Source organism: Haliotis rufescens, unplaced genomic scaffold (genome assembly GCF_023055435.1).
Source record: "Haliotis rufescens isolate VD_foot unplaced genomic scaffold, xgHalRufe1.0.p SCAF_13, whole genome shotgun sequence".
In the NCBI taxonomy this organism is placed as follows: Eukaryota; Metazoa; Mollusca; class Gastropoda; order Lepetellida; family Haliotidae; genus Haliotis; species Haliotis rufescens.
This window is the reverse complement of record NW_025963813.1, coordinates 12,203,616-12,218,173: the sequence shown is the minus strand read 5'-3', so window position 1 is coordinate 12,218,173 and position 14,558 is coordinate 12,203,616. Positions and strand designations below refer to the sequence as shown.

At 41.5% G+C, this 14,558-nt stretch overlaps 1 protein-coding gene across 1 annotated transcript; it reads right to left on the bottom strand.

The window, feature by feature from the left end:
- Positions 1-4,302: 4,302 nt before the first annotated feature.
- On the bottom strand, positions 4,303-6,024 carry LOC124139145. The gene is made up of 3 exons (XM_046506177.2): positions 5,958-6,024; positions 5,437-5,847; positions 4,303-4,410 (listed from the first exon to the last, which is right to left on the bottom strand). The coding sequence occupies exons 2-3, from the start codon at positions 5,812-5,814 to the stop codon at positions 4,303-4,305; spliced, it is 486 nt and encodes a 161-aa protein (XP_046362133.2). The 5' UTR covers positions 5,815-5,847; positions 5,958-6,024.
- Between the last annotated feature and the right edge of the window lie 8,534 nt (positions 6,025-14,558).

The following is a 14,558-nucleotide window of genomic DNA, read 5'->3' as shown; positions in this document are numbered from 1 at the left end:
ATACGACGGTCTAGCTTCTATATTACACCGTTGAAAACATCACTATAAACAATAAAAGCTTGGGATAAATAGTTCCTTTGGATCCACCCAACCGACGATGCTCCTAATCAAAAAAGGTGGGATGGAACTAAAGGAAGTATTGCCAACTTTTTGCGTTCTTTGAAACCACATAGCACTCAGGGCTTAGAACTACGAATTAGTACTAAAAACTTGGCCAACTGCCCAACAGCAACAGTCTGACGGTTGTTGTTTTCGTTCCAACAGTTGTCGGTCGAATTTTCATGGTTTGAGATATAGCCAATTTTCTTTATCAACTTGCTGCAAGTCATCCCTGGACCATCCCTGGACTATCCCTGGACCATCTCTGGACTATCCCTGGACCATCTCTGGACCTTGGTTGTGGCCTTCATGCGCAACACACATTCTTTTCTACCTGGGTTATAAAAAAACTGTCTTAGAAAAAAGGGGGCGTTGGGATAGCCTAGTGGTTAATGCGTTGCCTAATCACGCCGAAGGCCCGGGTTCTATTCCCCATATGGGTACAATGTATGAAGCCCATTTCTGGTGTCCCCGCCCTGATTTTGCTGGAAAAGAGCAAAAGGCGGTGAAATACCTAACTCACTCGCTCTAGAATATAGCAAGCACTTAGAGTATTCTTCAAAACACTTTTGAAAACAGAACTTTGGTTATTTATAGAGACACCTTAGAAAATAGCAAGCACTTATGTTATCCATGAAACCTTAGACTTTTGCATTATCTTTCATGACTTGTTAAACTATTCGCCAGTTTGAACCTGTCATCGCAGTACAGTGTCTGACGACTTGCTGAACTATTCGCTAATATTAGTGTGGTACAGTACAGTGCCTCACGACTTGCTGAACTATTCGCTAATATTAATGTGGTACAGTACAGTGCCTCACGACTTGCTGAACTATTCGCTAATATTAATGTGGTGAAGTACAGTGCCTCACGACTTGCTGAACTATTCGCTAATATTAATGTGGCACAGTACAGTGCCTCACGACTTGCTGAACTGTACGCTCATATTAATGTGGTACAGTACAGTTCCTCACGACTTGCTGAACTATTCGCTAATATTAATGTGGCACAGTACAGTGCCTCACGACTTGCTGAACTGTACGCTAATATTAATGTGGTACAGTACAGTGCCTCACGACTTGCTGAACTATTCGCTAATATTAATGTGGTACAGTACAGTACCTCACGACTTGCTGAACTGTACGCTAATATTAATGTGGTACAGTACAGTACCTCACGACTTGCTGAACTGTACGCTCATATTAATGTGGCACAGTACAGTGCCTCACGACTTGCTGAACTATTCGCTTATATTAATGTGGCACAGTACAGTGCCTCACGACTTGCTGAACTATTCGCTAATATTAATGTGGCACAGTACAGTGCCTCACGACTTGCTGAACTGTACGCTCATATTAATGTGGTACAGTACAGTGCCTCACGACTTGCTGAACTGTACGCTAATATTGATTTGGTACAGTGCAGTACCTCACGACTTGGTGAACTATTCGCTAATATTAATGTGGTACAGTACAGTGCCTCACGACTTGCTGAACTATTCGCTAATATTAATGTGGCACAGTACAGTGCCTCACGACTTGCTGAACTAGTCGCTAATATTCATGTGGTACAGTACAGTGCCTCACGACTTGCTGAACTAGTCGCTAATATTAATGTGGCACAGTACAGTGCCTCGCGACTTGTAGATCAAAACGCTCATATAAATGTGGTACAGTACAGTGCCTCATGACTTGTTAAACTATTCACCAATAATTACTTGTCAGGTGATGTAGGTTCAGTACAGTTAGGTTATTATTCAAAACCCCTTAGCATATAGCAAGCACTTAGGGCAGTCTTCAAATACCCTTAGAATATAGCAAGCACTTAGGTTAGTCTTCAAAACACCTTAGTATAAAGCAAGCGCTTAGTTTCGATACATCTTCACCAGAACATCAACGTAGAAGATAAAGGTAAGTCACATATTTACTTCAAATCTCATTGATGTATTCTTTATTGCAGTTCATGTTAGTCCAGTAGCAAATAACCTCAAAACTCCATTAAACAGAAGAAACTCCTAGTAACCCGACTTGGACCTTTTCACGTGCGCGTCAATTAGTCCTCGCCGTTTTGTGACCAAATGCCTGGTTAAATCATTTTAGACACTGTATGGTAGACATTCAGAGAAATGTACTTAATATGACACGTCGCTTGTCATATTGCTATTCCATGCTTTACCCTCACATGGAATTTGCATATCTCCCTACTCACAGGCTCCAACTTTTGTCATAAACATTGTGAAAGTAGTGGGTGCTACCGGTCGAGCACCTGGTAGGGGTGTGAGATTTACCTTCTTAACCGGCATACTGCAATACGGCCGTCAGCAATACAATATCGCAATACAACCCTTGGTTATAGATATTATCCGATACAGCCACAAACGACTTAATATATAATTATATAAATTATATCCACTATCTTGAGGCTTTTTGATGGACTGGTTGAACTGAACCATGCAAACAGCACACGTTCATGCTGTTTAACGACGTAATAGATAGCCTCGTTTATCCATACTACCCATCTCGCAATCTGAAGTCTGCATTATGGAATGAAGGAGTACCATTTGAACAGTACATATTTGTATAATTTAGGCCAAAATACGTATTGCAATATGTATTGCAATACAGCTCTCGGTGTTGCGATGTATTGCAACATGATTTATGTGCCAATCCGCCAACCCTAGCACCTGGTGTCATCACTTATTTTCAGGGATCCATTCTAATAAGGAATCATTGCCCATGGTACTGATCACTTGATTGTCTGGTCCAGACTCGACTGTTTATAGAAGCATTGATGCGCGTGTGAGGCAATGACAGACAATGCCAACATATTTTTTGCTAATTTTGTGAGTGTCGGGTGCTTCCGTGGAGCATGACATACTTATCCGCTTTGTGAACACTTTGTGTCATAACTGATTATCAGTGATCCAGTTATATTATACCATCTCTGCCTTGCCCTTTCGCCTTGTTGAATCTGCTTCGATATTAAGGTTTGTATCTAAATTACTGTCTAAAGTTTTTCAACAAACTATATTTAACATTTTATAGATGTTCACATCCAATGTCCCACCACTTTGCTTTTTTCAATGTTATCTGGATGTTTTGTAATCTTGCCAAAGCAGACCCGACAATTATGTAGAACTTCAAGAAATAAAGAGACAGCATGATTGATGTCAGCATGAACATCTGACAAACATTGCAGTTTATCTTTACACCAGTCACTGAGGAGAGAGGTCTGGTATGTATTGTTTCAAAGGCATTTCTTAGAAGTTGACGGATGACAAAGTAGGCATAATTTACGGATAAGTCTTGTCAGGTATGTAGATGCAAAGTGCTGATTCCATTTAAGGCTATTCCAGCACTGAGTGTGATGGTTCGGATCTGGAGTGAAACGTTTTGTTTTGTTTGTTTGTTTGTTATTTAACGCCGCACTCAGCAATATTCCAGCTATATCACGGCGGTCTGTAAATAATCGAGTCTGGACCAAACAATCCAGTGATTGATATCATGATCCACGCAATTGGGATACGATGGCATGCATCAACCAAGTCAGCGAGCCTGACCACCCGATCCCGTTAGTCACCTCTTACGACAAGCATAGTCGCCTTTTACGGCAAGCATGGGTCATTGTCCAAGGGATATCTTTCATTCAGAAAGTGGATACCTATTGTTTTACATAAATATAATATGAAGTTACCAAAGTTGTTGATTGTAGATTCTTTGAAATGTCTGGTGAAGTTGAAAGTGTCACTGGGGTATTCATCCCCACAAGGGAGATTATGTGAAGTGTCATCAGAAATGTCCAGTTCTGGCATTGAAATCTCAAGCAAGGAACAAATCTAGGTCGCCATTTTTAGACATAATGTCTAGTATTGTATTGAGTAGCAGATTTATACCATTCGTTTCACAAAGATTAACAGACCATTGTGTCGTCACAATCAAATGACATCACTAATCTCTGCCACTGAAGCCGTTGAGTAGTACTTTTACACTCAAGACACTGGTTATTACTGTTTACAAACTAACAAAGTTGGTAGAATGATTTTGGATGATGAATAGATTCTCACCCTCGTGTCTGTTGATATCCTATTTTTCAACACTCGTTGATAACAGTTTTAAACTCCTCGACCAGCCTCGGAGTTTGAAACTTTTATTTACTAATGTGATATTCTCTATATATGTACTAAGCGGCTGCTAATAGTTGCATCTATAGCCATTGTTCTCCAGATAATTCGGTCAACATTCGAAGAAAGGGAACTCTCAGGAACACCATCTCACTTCTTGAATCTTGAACATCAAACTTCTTAGCCGGAACCTGTAGTTTAAAAATCGTTTGCTGTCATTTGTTTTTTTCCAGACTGCTTTTTTATCACTGATATCCGAAATGTACTCACAAAACGTTCAAAACGAAACCAGCGTTCACTACTTTGACCTTTATCGACAGATAGTCGAGACCAATAATTCTCTGGCCTTGATGTTTCTGGGCGTGTCTCTAACAAGAAGTAATAGTCAGTTGCTTGATGTCATCATTTTGAAATCATCTTTGAACAAAGAAATAATTTGACTTGCCAATGGAGTGCGCATCCCGATCTGGTTATACTGAAGTAATAGTCAGCCGCGTGAGGTCATCATTTTGAAATCATCTTTGAACAAAGAAATAATTTTACTTGCCAATGAGGTGCGCATCCCGATCTGGTTATACAGAAGTAATAGTCAGCCGCGTGATGTCATCATTTTGAAATCATCTTTGAACAAAGAAATAATTTGACTTGCCAATGGAGTGCGCATCCCGATCTGGTTATACCAGCCATTGCCTTTGAATAGAGTCATATTTGAAACTATATCACCCTTAGTCTCTAACTCTAGATCCTGAACATGCGATGATTCTGGGTAAGAATTTAGGTGCCAAGCAACCTACGCTTGTCGTAAATGGATATGGTGTCCAGGTTTGGTGATTTTGATGGGGAGACTCATGCGAACACCTACCCTTGTCTTTGTAAAGGACAATCCATTTGACATTCTTGGGGTTGTGGTGTTTAGTATACAAAAACTGATTGGTTCCAGAAAATATGGGAAAGAAATCATTTTGCTTTAGGCTTTAGACACCCAAAAATGTTTGCGAGACATGTCCAGAAAATGAAATTGTGAACAAAATAGGGCCCCTCCTTGAGAGAAACATAATGTGCCTTGAGGCAGTGTCCGAAAACATCTTATTGCACCAGCGTTCAGATAACTGGGCCCGAAATCGGGACAAACGTATGATGGTCTGCTATTTAAAACATCAGATCAAAACCATTAAAGGGAGACAATTACCGATGTATGTTTGGTTTATTATTATTACATGTAGACCAAAACAAACAGGAACGACAGACAGTTTTGCCTCAACCATGGTGCCCGTGACCGTGACCATGTCCGTGTCCATGTCCATGATGGCCGTGACCATGATGACCGTGTCCGTGACCATGGTGACCGTGTCCGTGCCCGTGGTGCCCATGCCCATGTCCGTGACCATGGTGACCGTGTCCATGCCCGTGGTGCCCATGCCCATGTCCGTGTCCGTGACCATGGTGACCGTGTCCATGCCCGTGGTGCCCATGTCCGTGTCCGTGTCCGTGTCCGTGACCATGATGACCGTGTCCATGATGTCCATGTCCATGCCCGTGTCCGTGTCCGTGACCATGGTGACCGTGCCCATGCCCGTGCCCGTGTCCGTGACCATGACATTCAACTATAGACAAATACAGCATTGCACCTGAAAACAATAAAGAAAAATAATTATTTCAAGATTATCCCTTCGCGCTGAGGTGAATCATATGCATGAAAAAGACATAATAAGTAAAATAAACTGTCCGTAAAACCTACCAAGTGCCACAAGAAGCGTCAGGCTGAAATAATTCATGGCTCTAGAAAAAGGGAAGATGCCTTGTGGATGACACTATTCGAGTGATGTAGAAAAGTCTGTGGTTGTATTTATACAAGTAAATCCACACACAGAAGTCATCATGAGTGTCACTCCTTCTGGAAATAATACGTGGTCTGTAGATAAATGGGGCTACCATTAACCACAGGTGGCATATGCTGTGTGAGGTCCTATGGTTACATGGTCGATGTGGTTTCAGTGGTCAGATACAGGGTCACTGCATGACTGCTCGTGCCCACACAACCACTGTGATGCTCTGCATGCCTGTTGATAACTGCGCTGCTCTACAAGTCAAAGTTCATTGATATCATGAGGCAACAAATCTCAAGTGTCTTATACTACATAAACTATATAAACTATTCAATTGATTTTCCATCTCTTGTTCTTCTAATCAGCATTCATTCGTGATTTACACATTAATTGCTGTCACTATTGTCGTCAACGTGTGACACACCGGTGTACTGCACTGCAGTTACTTGATTCATGCCGTATTATTGGCCACCTTCACGTGAATCTCCACTTGATCCTCTAAGAAGATTATCACCCTGTACTCCCGCTGTAGGCTTGGTGAGAGGTAACGGCGTTTGACCAATGGTCATCAAAAATGATATCTAACGTTTGTGGCGATCATCATGACATTAATGTTTTATGTTCCAAATATAAAAAGGATATGAATCAGAAGCCGGTCATTAGACTAAACATTGTGAAAGAGGTAACTGTCAAGATGAAATATTTTACAGTTCTGCTGTTTGTAGTTGTTGGTAAGTGAAACGTGTTTTCTTTTATTTAACTTCAAGGTTTATCTCGTGTGAGTTGAGGTAGTTGTATCTCATCAATACGTCCGTCTTGTTTCTTGTGTCATTTTGATAAGGCAATAAATCAAGATGTAAACATTTTCCTTCTTTGTGCCGCAACATACAGGTTACTGTTTACAAAACACTCCATTCTTGTTTCAGCATGGCTTTGTGCTATAAGCTACTCTGATGGCCATCGTCACGGCCACGGTCACGGACATGGTCACGGTCATGGGCACCATGGTCACGGACATGGGCACCATGGTCACGGACATGGTCACCATGGTCACGGTCATGGACACGGACATGGTCACCATGGTCACGGACATGGTCACCATGGACACGGTCACGGGCATGGGCATGGGCACCATGGACACGGTCATGGGCATGGGCATGGGCACGGACACGGTCACCATGGACACGGACATGGTCACCACGGTCACGGGCATGGGCACCATGGACACGGTCACGGGCATGGGCATGGGCACGGACACGGTCACCATGGATAGGAAGAAGAGCAATATCACGTACAAAGCATTTCTCATTTATATTCAGAATATTTAGTATCCATTAAATTAGTTGAACATGGTACCTGGCCATTTTAAAATAAAAAAAGTGCAGTGAGCCTGCGTGGCATTCTGTAGAAGTCATTTCGGCCACGGCAACAGTATTATATATATTATCATCTGTACGTAAAGTCAAATCTTTCAGGTTTCAGTTTATCTTACTTTAGAACGAAGCCAGGGTGAAGTATTTCACGGGGTTATTTGAATTAACATCCAACTTAATATTTGTTCTTTCTTTTTCAGGAGAGAACTGTTTCTGGAAACATGAAAATAAAATCACAAACTCACTTGAAACGTTTTGTTATATTTCAAGCATGATTTATATGTAAGCACGACTTTGTATGGTATTGACAGTAAATTGTGCCTTTAGCTAATGTATATTTGCCTAGATGACAATGAGCCCATGCCTGATAGACATCAGGCGAGGAGACGAGGAAGTATGCCAATGGGCCAATTTGAACATTACGTTAAGGAGAACAAATAAGTAACTGTAAGTAAAGTAAACACACCGCTACTTTCTCATACTTAAAATAACTACGACTCTCTTAAGGTAGTTGAGCGGTGGTAGCCTGATGGTTAAAGCGTTCGAAGGTCCAGGTTCGACTCCCCACATGTGTTCAATGTGTGAAGCCCATTTTTTGTGTCCCTGACGGACTATTGCTAGATTATTGCTCAAATCTGCTTCAAGTCATACTCATTCACTCTTCAAGTAGCCAAATGCCTCGTCATCTAATTAGTGACGCACATGAATGGAATAACGAGAGTCTCACTGACTACTATCTTGCGAAACCACTGCCAAAATATATATTCTGTGTTTATATATACGGTGTGGTCAGTCACATTTTAGGAGGCTGCACCAGTCGAGTATTTTATTAATCGTTTGCACGTTTTGAGAGCATGCTCATGGTCATTTCAGGAACCAGTGAGTCCTGAACAAAGGCCAATGGTTCTCCTATTATCATTTTTTTCTCAACAAAGGTAAAATAATGTAAATCAACAATTTACATAATATTGTCGAAGCATTTAATGTTGTTATAATATTTGAAAATAACTGATATTTAGCCGATGTCGACTGTTTCACGTCCGCTTGTTTCCGGACAAAATTTGAAATCATTCACTGCAATTTAAAAACAAAAAGAGCTCCAACGACTCACACTCAGATATCTTGATTCAGTGTAAAGGTCACATGGCCAAAAAAGTACAAATAGTTAACAACCTGTTTCAAGCTTCCAGTGTTGAGAAAACTAAAATACATTAAAGCGTACATAAAACGCCCTTGGTTAATACACATCTGGGTACATATTGATGTGCTGGCGAAATAAATCAAGGATACGTTTAAGTAGAAATCTAATTTGTGTTTCATAGTCGTGTTACATTTTAAACATTTTGCATCAAGAAAAGCGCAACATGTTTTATTGTAGTTGCATATTTTACTGAAGAACATTAAGGTATGTTTACTTATATACTGTAAATGTATATTTGATAGATATTTGCTTCGAATTGACTTAAAGTTGTATCACGCTGTAGCCTGCTAGTGGTGCGTGAAATCCATTTTCATGCGGCTAACTATTAATGCAAACAAAGGTGTTGGTGGCATATTTGTAGACCTCATGACTGAGCATCCGCTTCAGGCATCAAACCATTTGGGAATAAACAGGAACATGGAAACGAATATATGTATCTCCCCGACAATACTTTGTGTATGTTTGCGTCCCTTGAGGGTTCCAGGATCCGATGATCGAAAGTTCGAATTCTAGATTCAACCTGATTATGATCCTTAATTTGTCAGCACCATTCCCAAACAAATGTAGTTTACCAAAGTGGAATACGACCCCCATCACTTCCTACAATTCAATTCTAGGTTATGGTTTCCTATATTTGGTACCTCAACCGAAGCATACCAAACAAGAAAGAATTTTAGGGCCAATTGTGCTAACAAAACGGAACAATTTCCCCTCTCAAATTAACAGTGAATGACGCTCGTCACGCTGCCGATAATTGGTCGTGGATCTAGTATTAACAGGCTTTTGTCTGGATCACAACTCACTTGTCCAGAAACTGGAACCAAAGGTGGGTTTATGTAGATTGAATACATTCCTCTCGTGCTCAGTAATTGGAGGTATCTCGGAGTTTATTCTGTACTTAATGCAATTCTTTATCATAAACTGTAACTATTCTGTCTGTGAAATGAACACACCAAAGAACAAAGCAATTAAGAAGAGAGTTATCGAAAAATATTTAGTTTTTTAAAATTTACAAGCAGACCAATACCAACAGGGACGCCCGCCTGACATATTTTCAACTATGGTGACCTTGTGCCTCACTCTGACAGGGTGGGTTCGAATCAGGGATGGGACTCAACCCGAAAACGTCCTAGAATCTGTACTTTACACAGAGAGTGTAATACCAAGTATGACATTTGTTACATTTGGCCAGATTCTAAAAGGCATGTGGATATAGACCATGATGACTGTCTCCGTCTCCGTGTCTGTGTCCGGGTCCGGGTCCACAGTGGTCATTTGCTGACATATTATCAGAGACTTTTTAACCGCCTCTGTGGTCTTGTGGTAGAGCGTCCGCCCGGAGAGCGGAAGGTCCAGGGTTCGATCCCGGGCCGCGTCATACCAAAAGACGTTAAAAGATTGTACTTGTTGTTACCCTGTCTGGCGCTCGACATTAAGGGGCTAAAACAAGGACTGGTCGGCTCGGAGTCAGTATACTGTGTCTGAGTGGGGTATTCATGTTAAACTGAGGCATGGTATCTCAGTGAGCTAGCACTATAAATCGGCATCAGTCCGGACTAGTACAAGCAGCCACACACACACATACACGTGCATGCACGTCGCTATATAAGTGCAATAATCTTGGACGCGACGTTAAACCCAATTTCACCTCACCTATCAGAGACTTTTGATCACGGATAACCAGCTTTCACTACTTTGACTTTTACACCTCATGGAATATGTCTCGACAGATATTCGACATTATTAATTCCCTGGCGCTGGCACTGCGCGTAACCCCAACAGGGAGGACTAGTCAGTCGCATAATGTGATCATTTGAAAATCATATTTACACAAAGAAAGAATTGGACTTGTCAATAGAGAGTGCATCTCCTTCTGATCATATCTTTTTTAAACATTAGCTATATACCAGCCACTGTTTTAGAATAGCGTCATGTTCAAAACTATATCCTACTTTGTCTACAACTCTAGCCTGGTTATGAACGTGGGGGATTCCTGTGTTTGTCTAATATCGGTAATCGGGTGCTCAAACTTAGTGACTTGTTTGATTGCTTGTCATCGTATTCCAGTTGCGTAGATTGATACTCATTTCAATCCCAGGATTCACCCGATAACGCCAGTGGCATGGGATTTATTGAAAAAATTAATTGGTTCCAGGGAATACTGGAAAGAAATAATGTTGCTCCGGGTTTTAAACACCCAAAATTGTTTGTGGGACATGTCCTGAAAGAGGAGGTGTGAAAGAAATGTTTGGCCCCTCCTTTGAGAGAAGTACAATGGATGCCTTGAGGCACTGACCGAATACGTATTATGTCTCTTGCAACAAAAAAACACATCCACAATGTTAAATGGTCGGTCAATTCTGGTAATCTTTAAGCTGCGCCCTTTATAGGCACAAACATATGATGTAGCGCCATTCATGCCGTGCGTCTCTTTTAACATTTCTGTCTCACGTAACGATAACAATTTTCTCTGAGAACTTAACACATCAAATTAAAAAGAAACATCAAATAAGACAATTAAAATTTTGTTTATTATTAGTACAAGAAGACCAATACCAACAGGGACGCCCGAGAGTTTTGCCTCAACCATGATGGCCGTGTCCATGTCCATGTCCGTGGCCGTGACCGTGACCGTGACCGTGACCGTGTCCGTGACCATGTCCATGCCCGTGTCCATGTCCATGCCCGTGTCCGTGACCATGGTGACCGTGACCGTGTCCATGTCCGTGGTGACCATGTCCGTGTCCGTGTCCGTGTCCGTGACCATGGTGACCGTGACCGTGTCCATGTCCGTGGTGACCATGTCCGTGTCCGTGTCCGTGTCCGTGTCCGTGTCCGTGTCCGTGACCATGGTGACCATGACCGTGTCCATGTCCGTGGTGACCATGTCCATGTCCGTGGTGACCATGTCCATGTCCGTGTCCGTGTCCATGACCATGACATTCAACTATAGACAAATACACCATTGCAGCTGAAAACAATAAACACAAAAACTTATTTTAGGATTATCCCTTTGTTATGAAGAGGAACCATATTTATATGTAAAGATATATCGTTGAAGTAAAAATAAACTGTACGTAGAACCTACCAAGTGCCACAAGAAGAGTCAGGCTGAAATACTTCATGGTTGAAAAAACAAAGTGGAGAATGCCCTCTGAATGACACTATTCGAATGATGTAGAAATGTCTATGGTTGTATTTATACAAGAAGATCCACTCACAGAAGTCATTATGAGTATCACTCCTTCTGGAAATAATACGCAGTCAGTAGATAAATGGGGCTACCATTAACCACAGGTGGCCATATGCTGTGTGAGGTCCTATGGTTACATGGTCGATGTGGTCTCAATTGTCAGATACAGGGTCACTGCATGACTGCTCGTGCCCACACATCCACTGTGAATCTCTGCATGCCTGCTGTTGACTGTGCTGCTCTACAAGTCAAAGTTCATTGATATCATCAGGCAACAAATCTCATTTGTCTTATACTACATGATATAATCTATTCAATGGATTTTCCATCCCTTGTTCTTGTAATCAGCATTGATTCGTGATTTACACATTACTTGCTGTCACTATGGTCGTCAACATGTGACACACCGGTGTACTGCACTGCAGTTACTTGATTCATGCAGCAGTATTGGCCACCTTCACGTGTTCTCCACTGGACCCTCTAAGAAGATCCTTACCCAGTACTCCCGCTGTAGGCTTGGTGAGAGGTAACGGCGTTTGACCAATGGTCATCAAAAATGATATCTAACGTTTGTGGCGATCATCATGACATTAATGTTTTATGTCCCAAATATAAAAAGGATATGAATCAGAAGCCGGTCATTAGACTGAACATTGTAAAAGAGGTAACTGTCAAGATGAAATATTTTACAGTTCTTCTGTTTGTAGTTGTTGGTAAGTGAAATGTGTTTTCTTTTATTCAACTTCAAGGATTATCTCGTGTGAGTTGAGGTAGTTGTATCTCATCAATACGTCCGTCTTGTTTCTTGTGTCATTTTGATAAGGCAATAAATCAAGATGTAAACATTTTCCTTCTTTGTGCCGCAACATACACGTCACTTTACTATTGTCAGCAAACTATTTAAAAAAACAACAAATTCTTGTTTCAGCATGGCTTTGTGCCATAAGTTACTCTGATGCCCATGGTCACGGACACGGACATGGTCACGGTCATGGTCATGGGCACCATGGTCACGGACATGGTCACGGCCACGGTCATGGGCACCATGGGCACGGGCATGGGCACCATGGACACGGTCACGGGCATGGTCACGGACACGGTCACGGGCATGGTCATGGTCACGGACACGGTCACGGACACCATGGTCACGGTCACGGACACCATGGTCACGGTCACGGGCATGGTCACGGACACGGTCACGGGCATGGTCACGGGCATGGGCACGGACACGGTCACGGACACCATGGTCACGGACACGGTCATGGCCACCATGGTCACGGGCATGGGCACGGACACGGTCACCATGGATAGGAAGAAGATCTATATCACGTACAAGGCATTTCTCATTTATCTTCAGAATATATAGTACCCATTAAATTAGTTGAACATGATACCTGGCCATTTTAAAATAATTGAAGTGCAGTGAGCCTGCGTGGCATTCTGGAGAAGTCATTTCGCCCACTGCAACAGTATTATATATTATCATCAGTACGTAAAGTCGGCTTACTCAACTCTTCTGGAACCGTCAAATCTTGCAGGTTTCAGTTCATCCTGCTTTGAAACGAAGCAAGGGGGAAGTATTTCATTGGCTTATTTGAATTTACATCCAACTTAATATTTGTTCTTTCTTTTTCAGTTGAGAACTGGGTCTGGAAACATGTTAGAAAATAAAAATCAGTAATTAACATGAAACGTTTTGTTATTATACTTCAAGCATATTTTATATATATGCACGACTTTGCATTGTACTGTCAGTAAGCTATGCCATTAGCTGATGGATATTTGCCTTGATGACAGTAGGTCCATGCCTGATAGAGCAGGCGAGGACACGAGGAAGTATTCATGGCCAATTGAAACATTACGTTGAGGAGAAGAATAACGTTACTGTAAGTAAAGTAAACACGTCGCTACTTTCTCATACTAAAATAACTACGACTCTCTTAAGGTGGCTGAGTGGTGATAGCCTGGTGGTTAACGCGTTCGCTCGTCACGTCTAAGGCCCGGTTTCGACTCCCCACATGGCTACAAAGTGTGAAGCCCATTTTTTGTGCCCCTGCCGTACTGTTGCTGGATTATTGCTCAAATCGGCGTTAAGTCACACTCACTCACACTTCAAATACCCAAATGCCTCCTCACCTAATTAGTGACGCACGTGCATGGATTAACGAGATTCCCTATCTACTATCTGGCGAAACCACTGCCAATTTTGTGTTTATGTATGAGGTGCGATAGTCACTGGTCCTGTATTGTATGAGTATGCTCATGGTCATTTCAGGAACTATAGAGCCCTGAACAAGGACATATCATTCTCCTATTATTTAATTTTCTCAACAAAGTTAAAGTGATTTAAAACAACAATTTACATAATATTTTCGAAGCATTTAATGTTGATACAAATATTTGAAAATATCTAATATTTAGCCGATGTTGACTGTTACACGTCCTCTGGCGACACATGTTTACAGACTAAATTTGAAATCAGTTTAAAAATACTAAAAGTTCCAACAAATTCAGAATCACACTCAGATATCTTAATTCGGTATGAAGGTCACTTGGACAAAAGTACAAACAGTTAACATGTCTCCAGCGTCCACTGTTTAGAAAACTATAATACATTGAAGCGTACATAAACGCCTTTTATGGGAATTTTAAAGATAAATATCTTCTGGGAAAATATTGTTGTGCTGGCGAAATAAATCAAGGAAACATTCATATAGAAATCTAATTTCAGTTTCATAGTAGTGTT

Bases quoted from the DNA above. Each gene is read 5' to 3' on its own strand.
- LOC124139145 (XM_046506177.2), bottom strand. From the start codon at position 5,814: ATGGTCACGGACACGGGCACGGGCATGGGCACGGTCACCATGGTCACG. The intron at 4,411-5,436 runs GTAATAATAATA...TTTAAACTACAG, and splicing joins CTGTTTGTTTTGGTCTACAT to GTTCCGGCTAAGAAGTTTGA.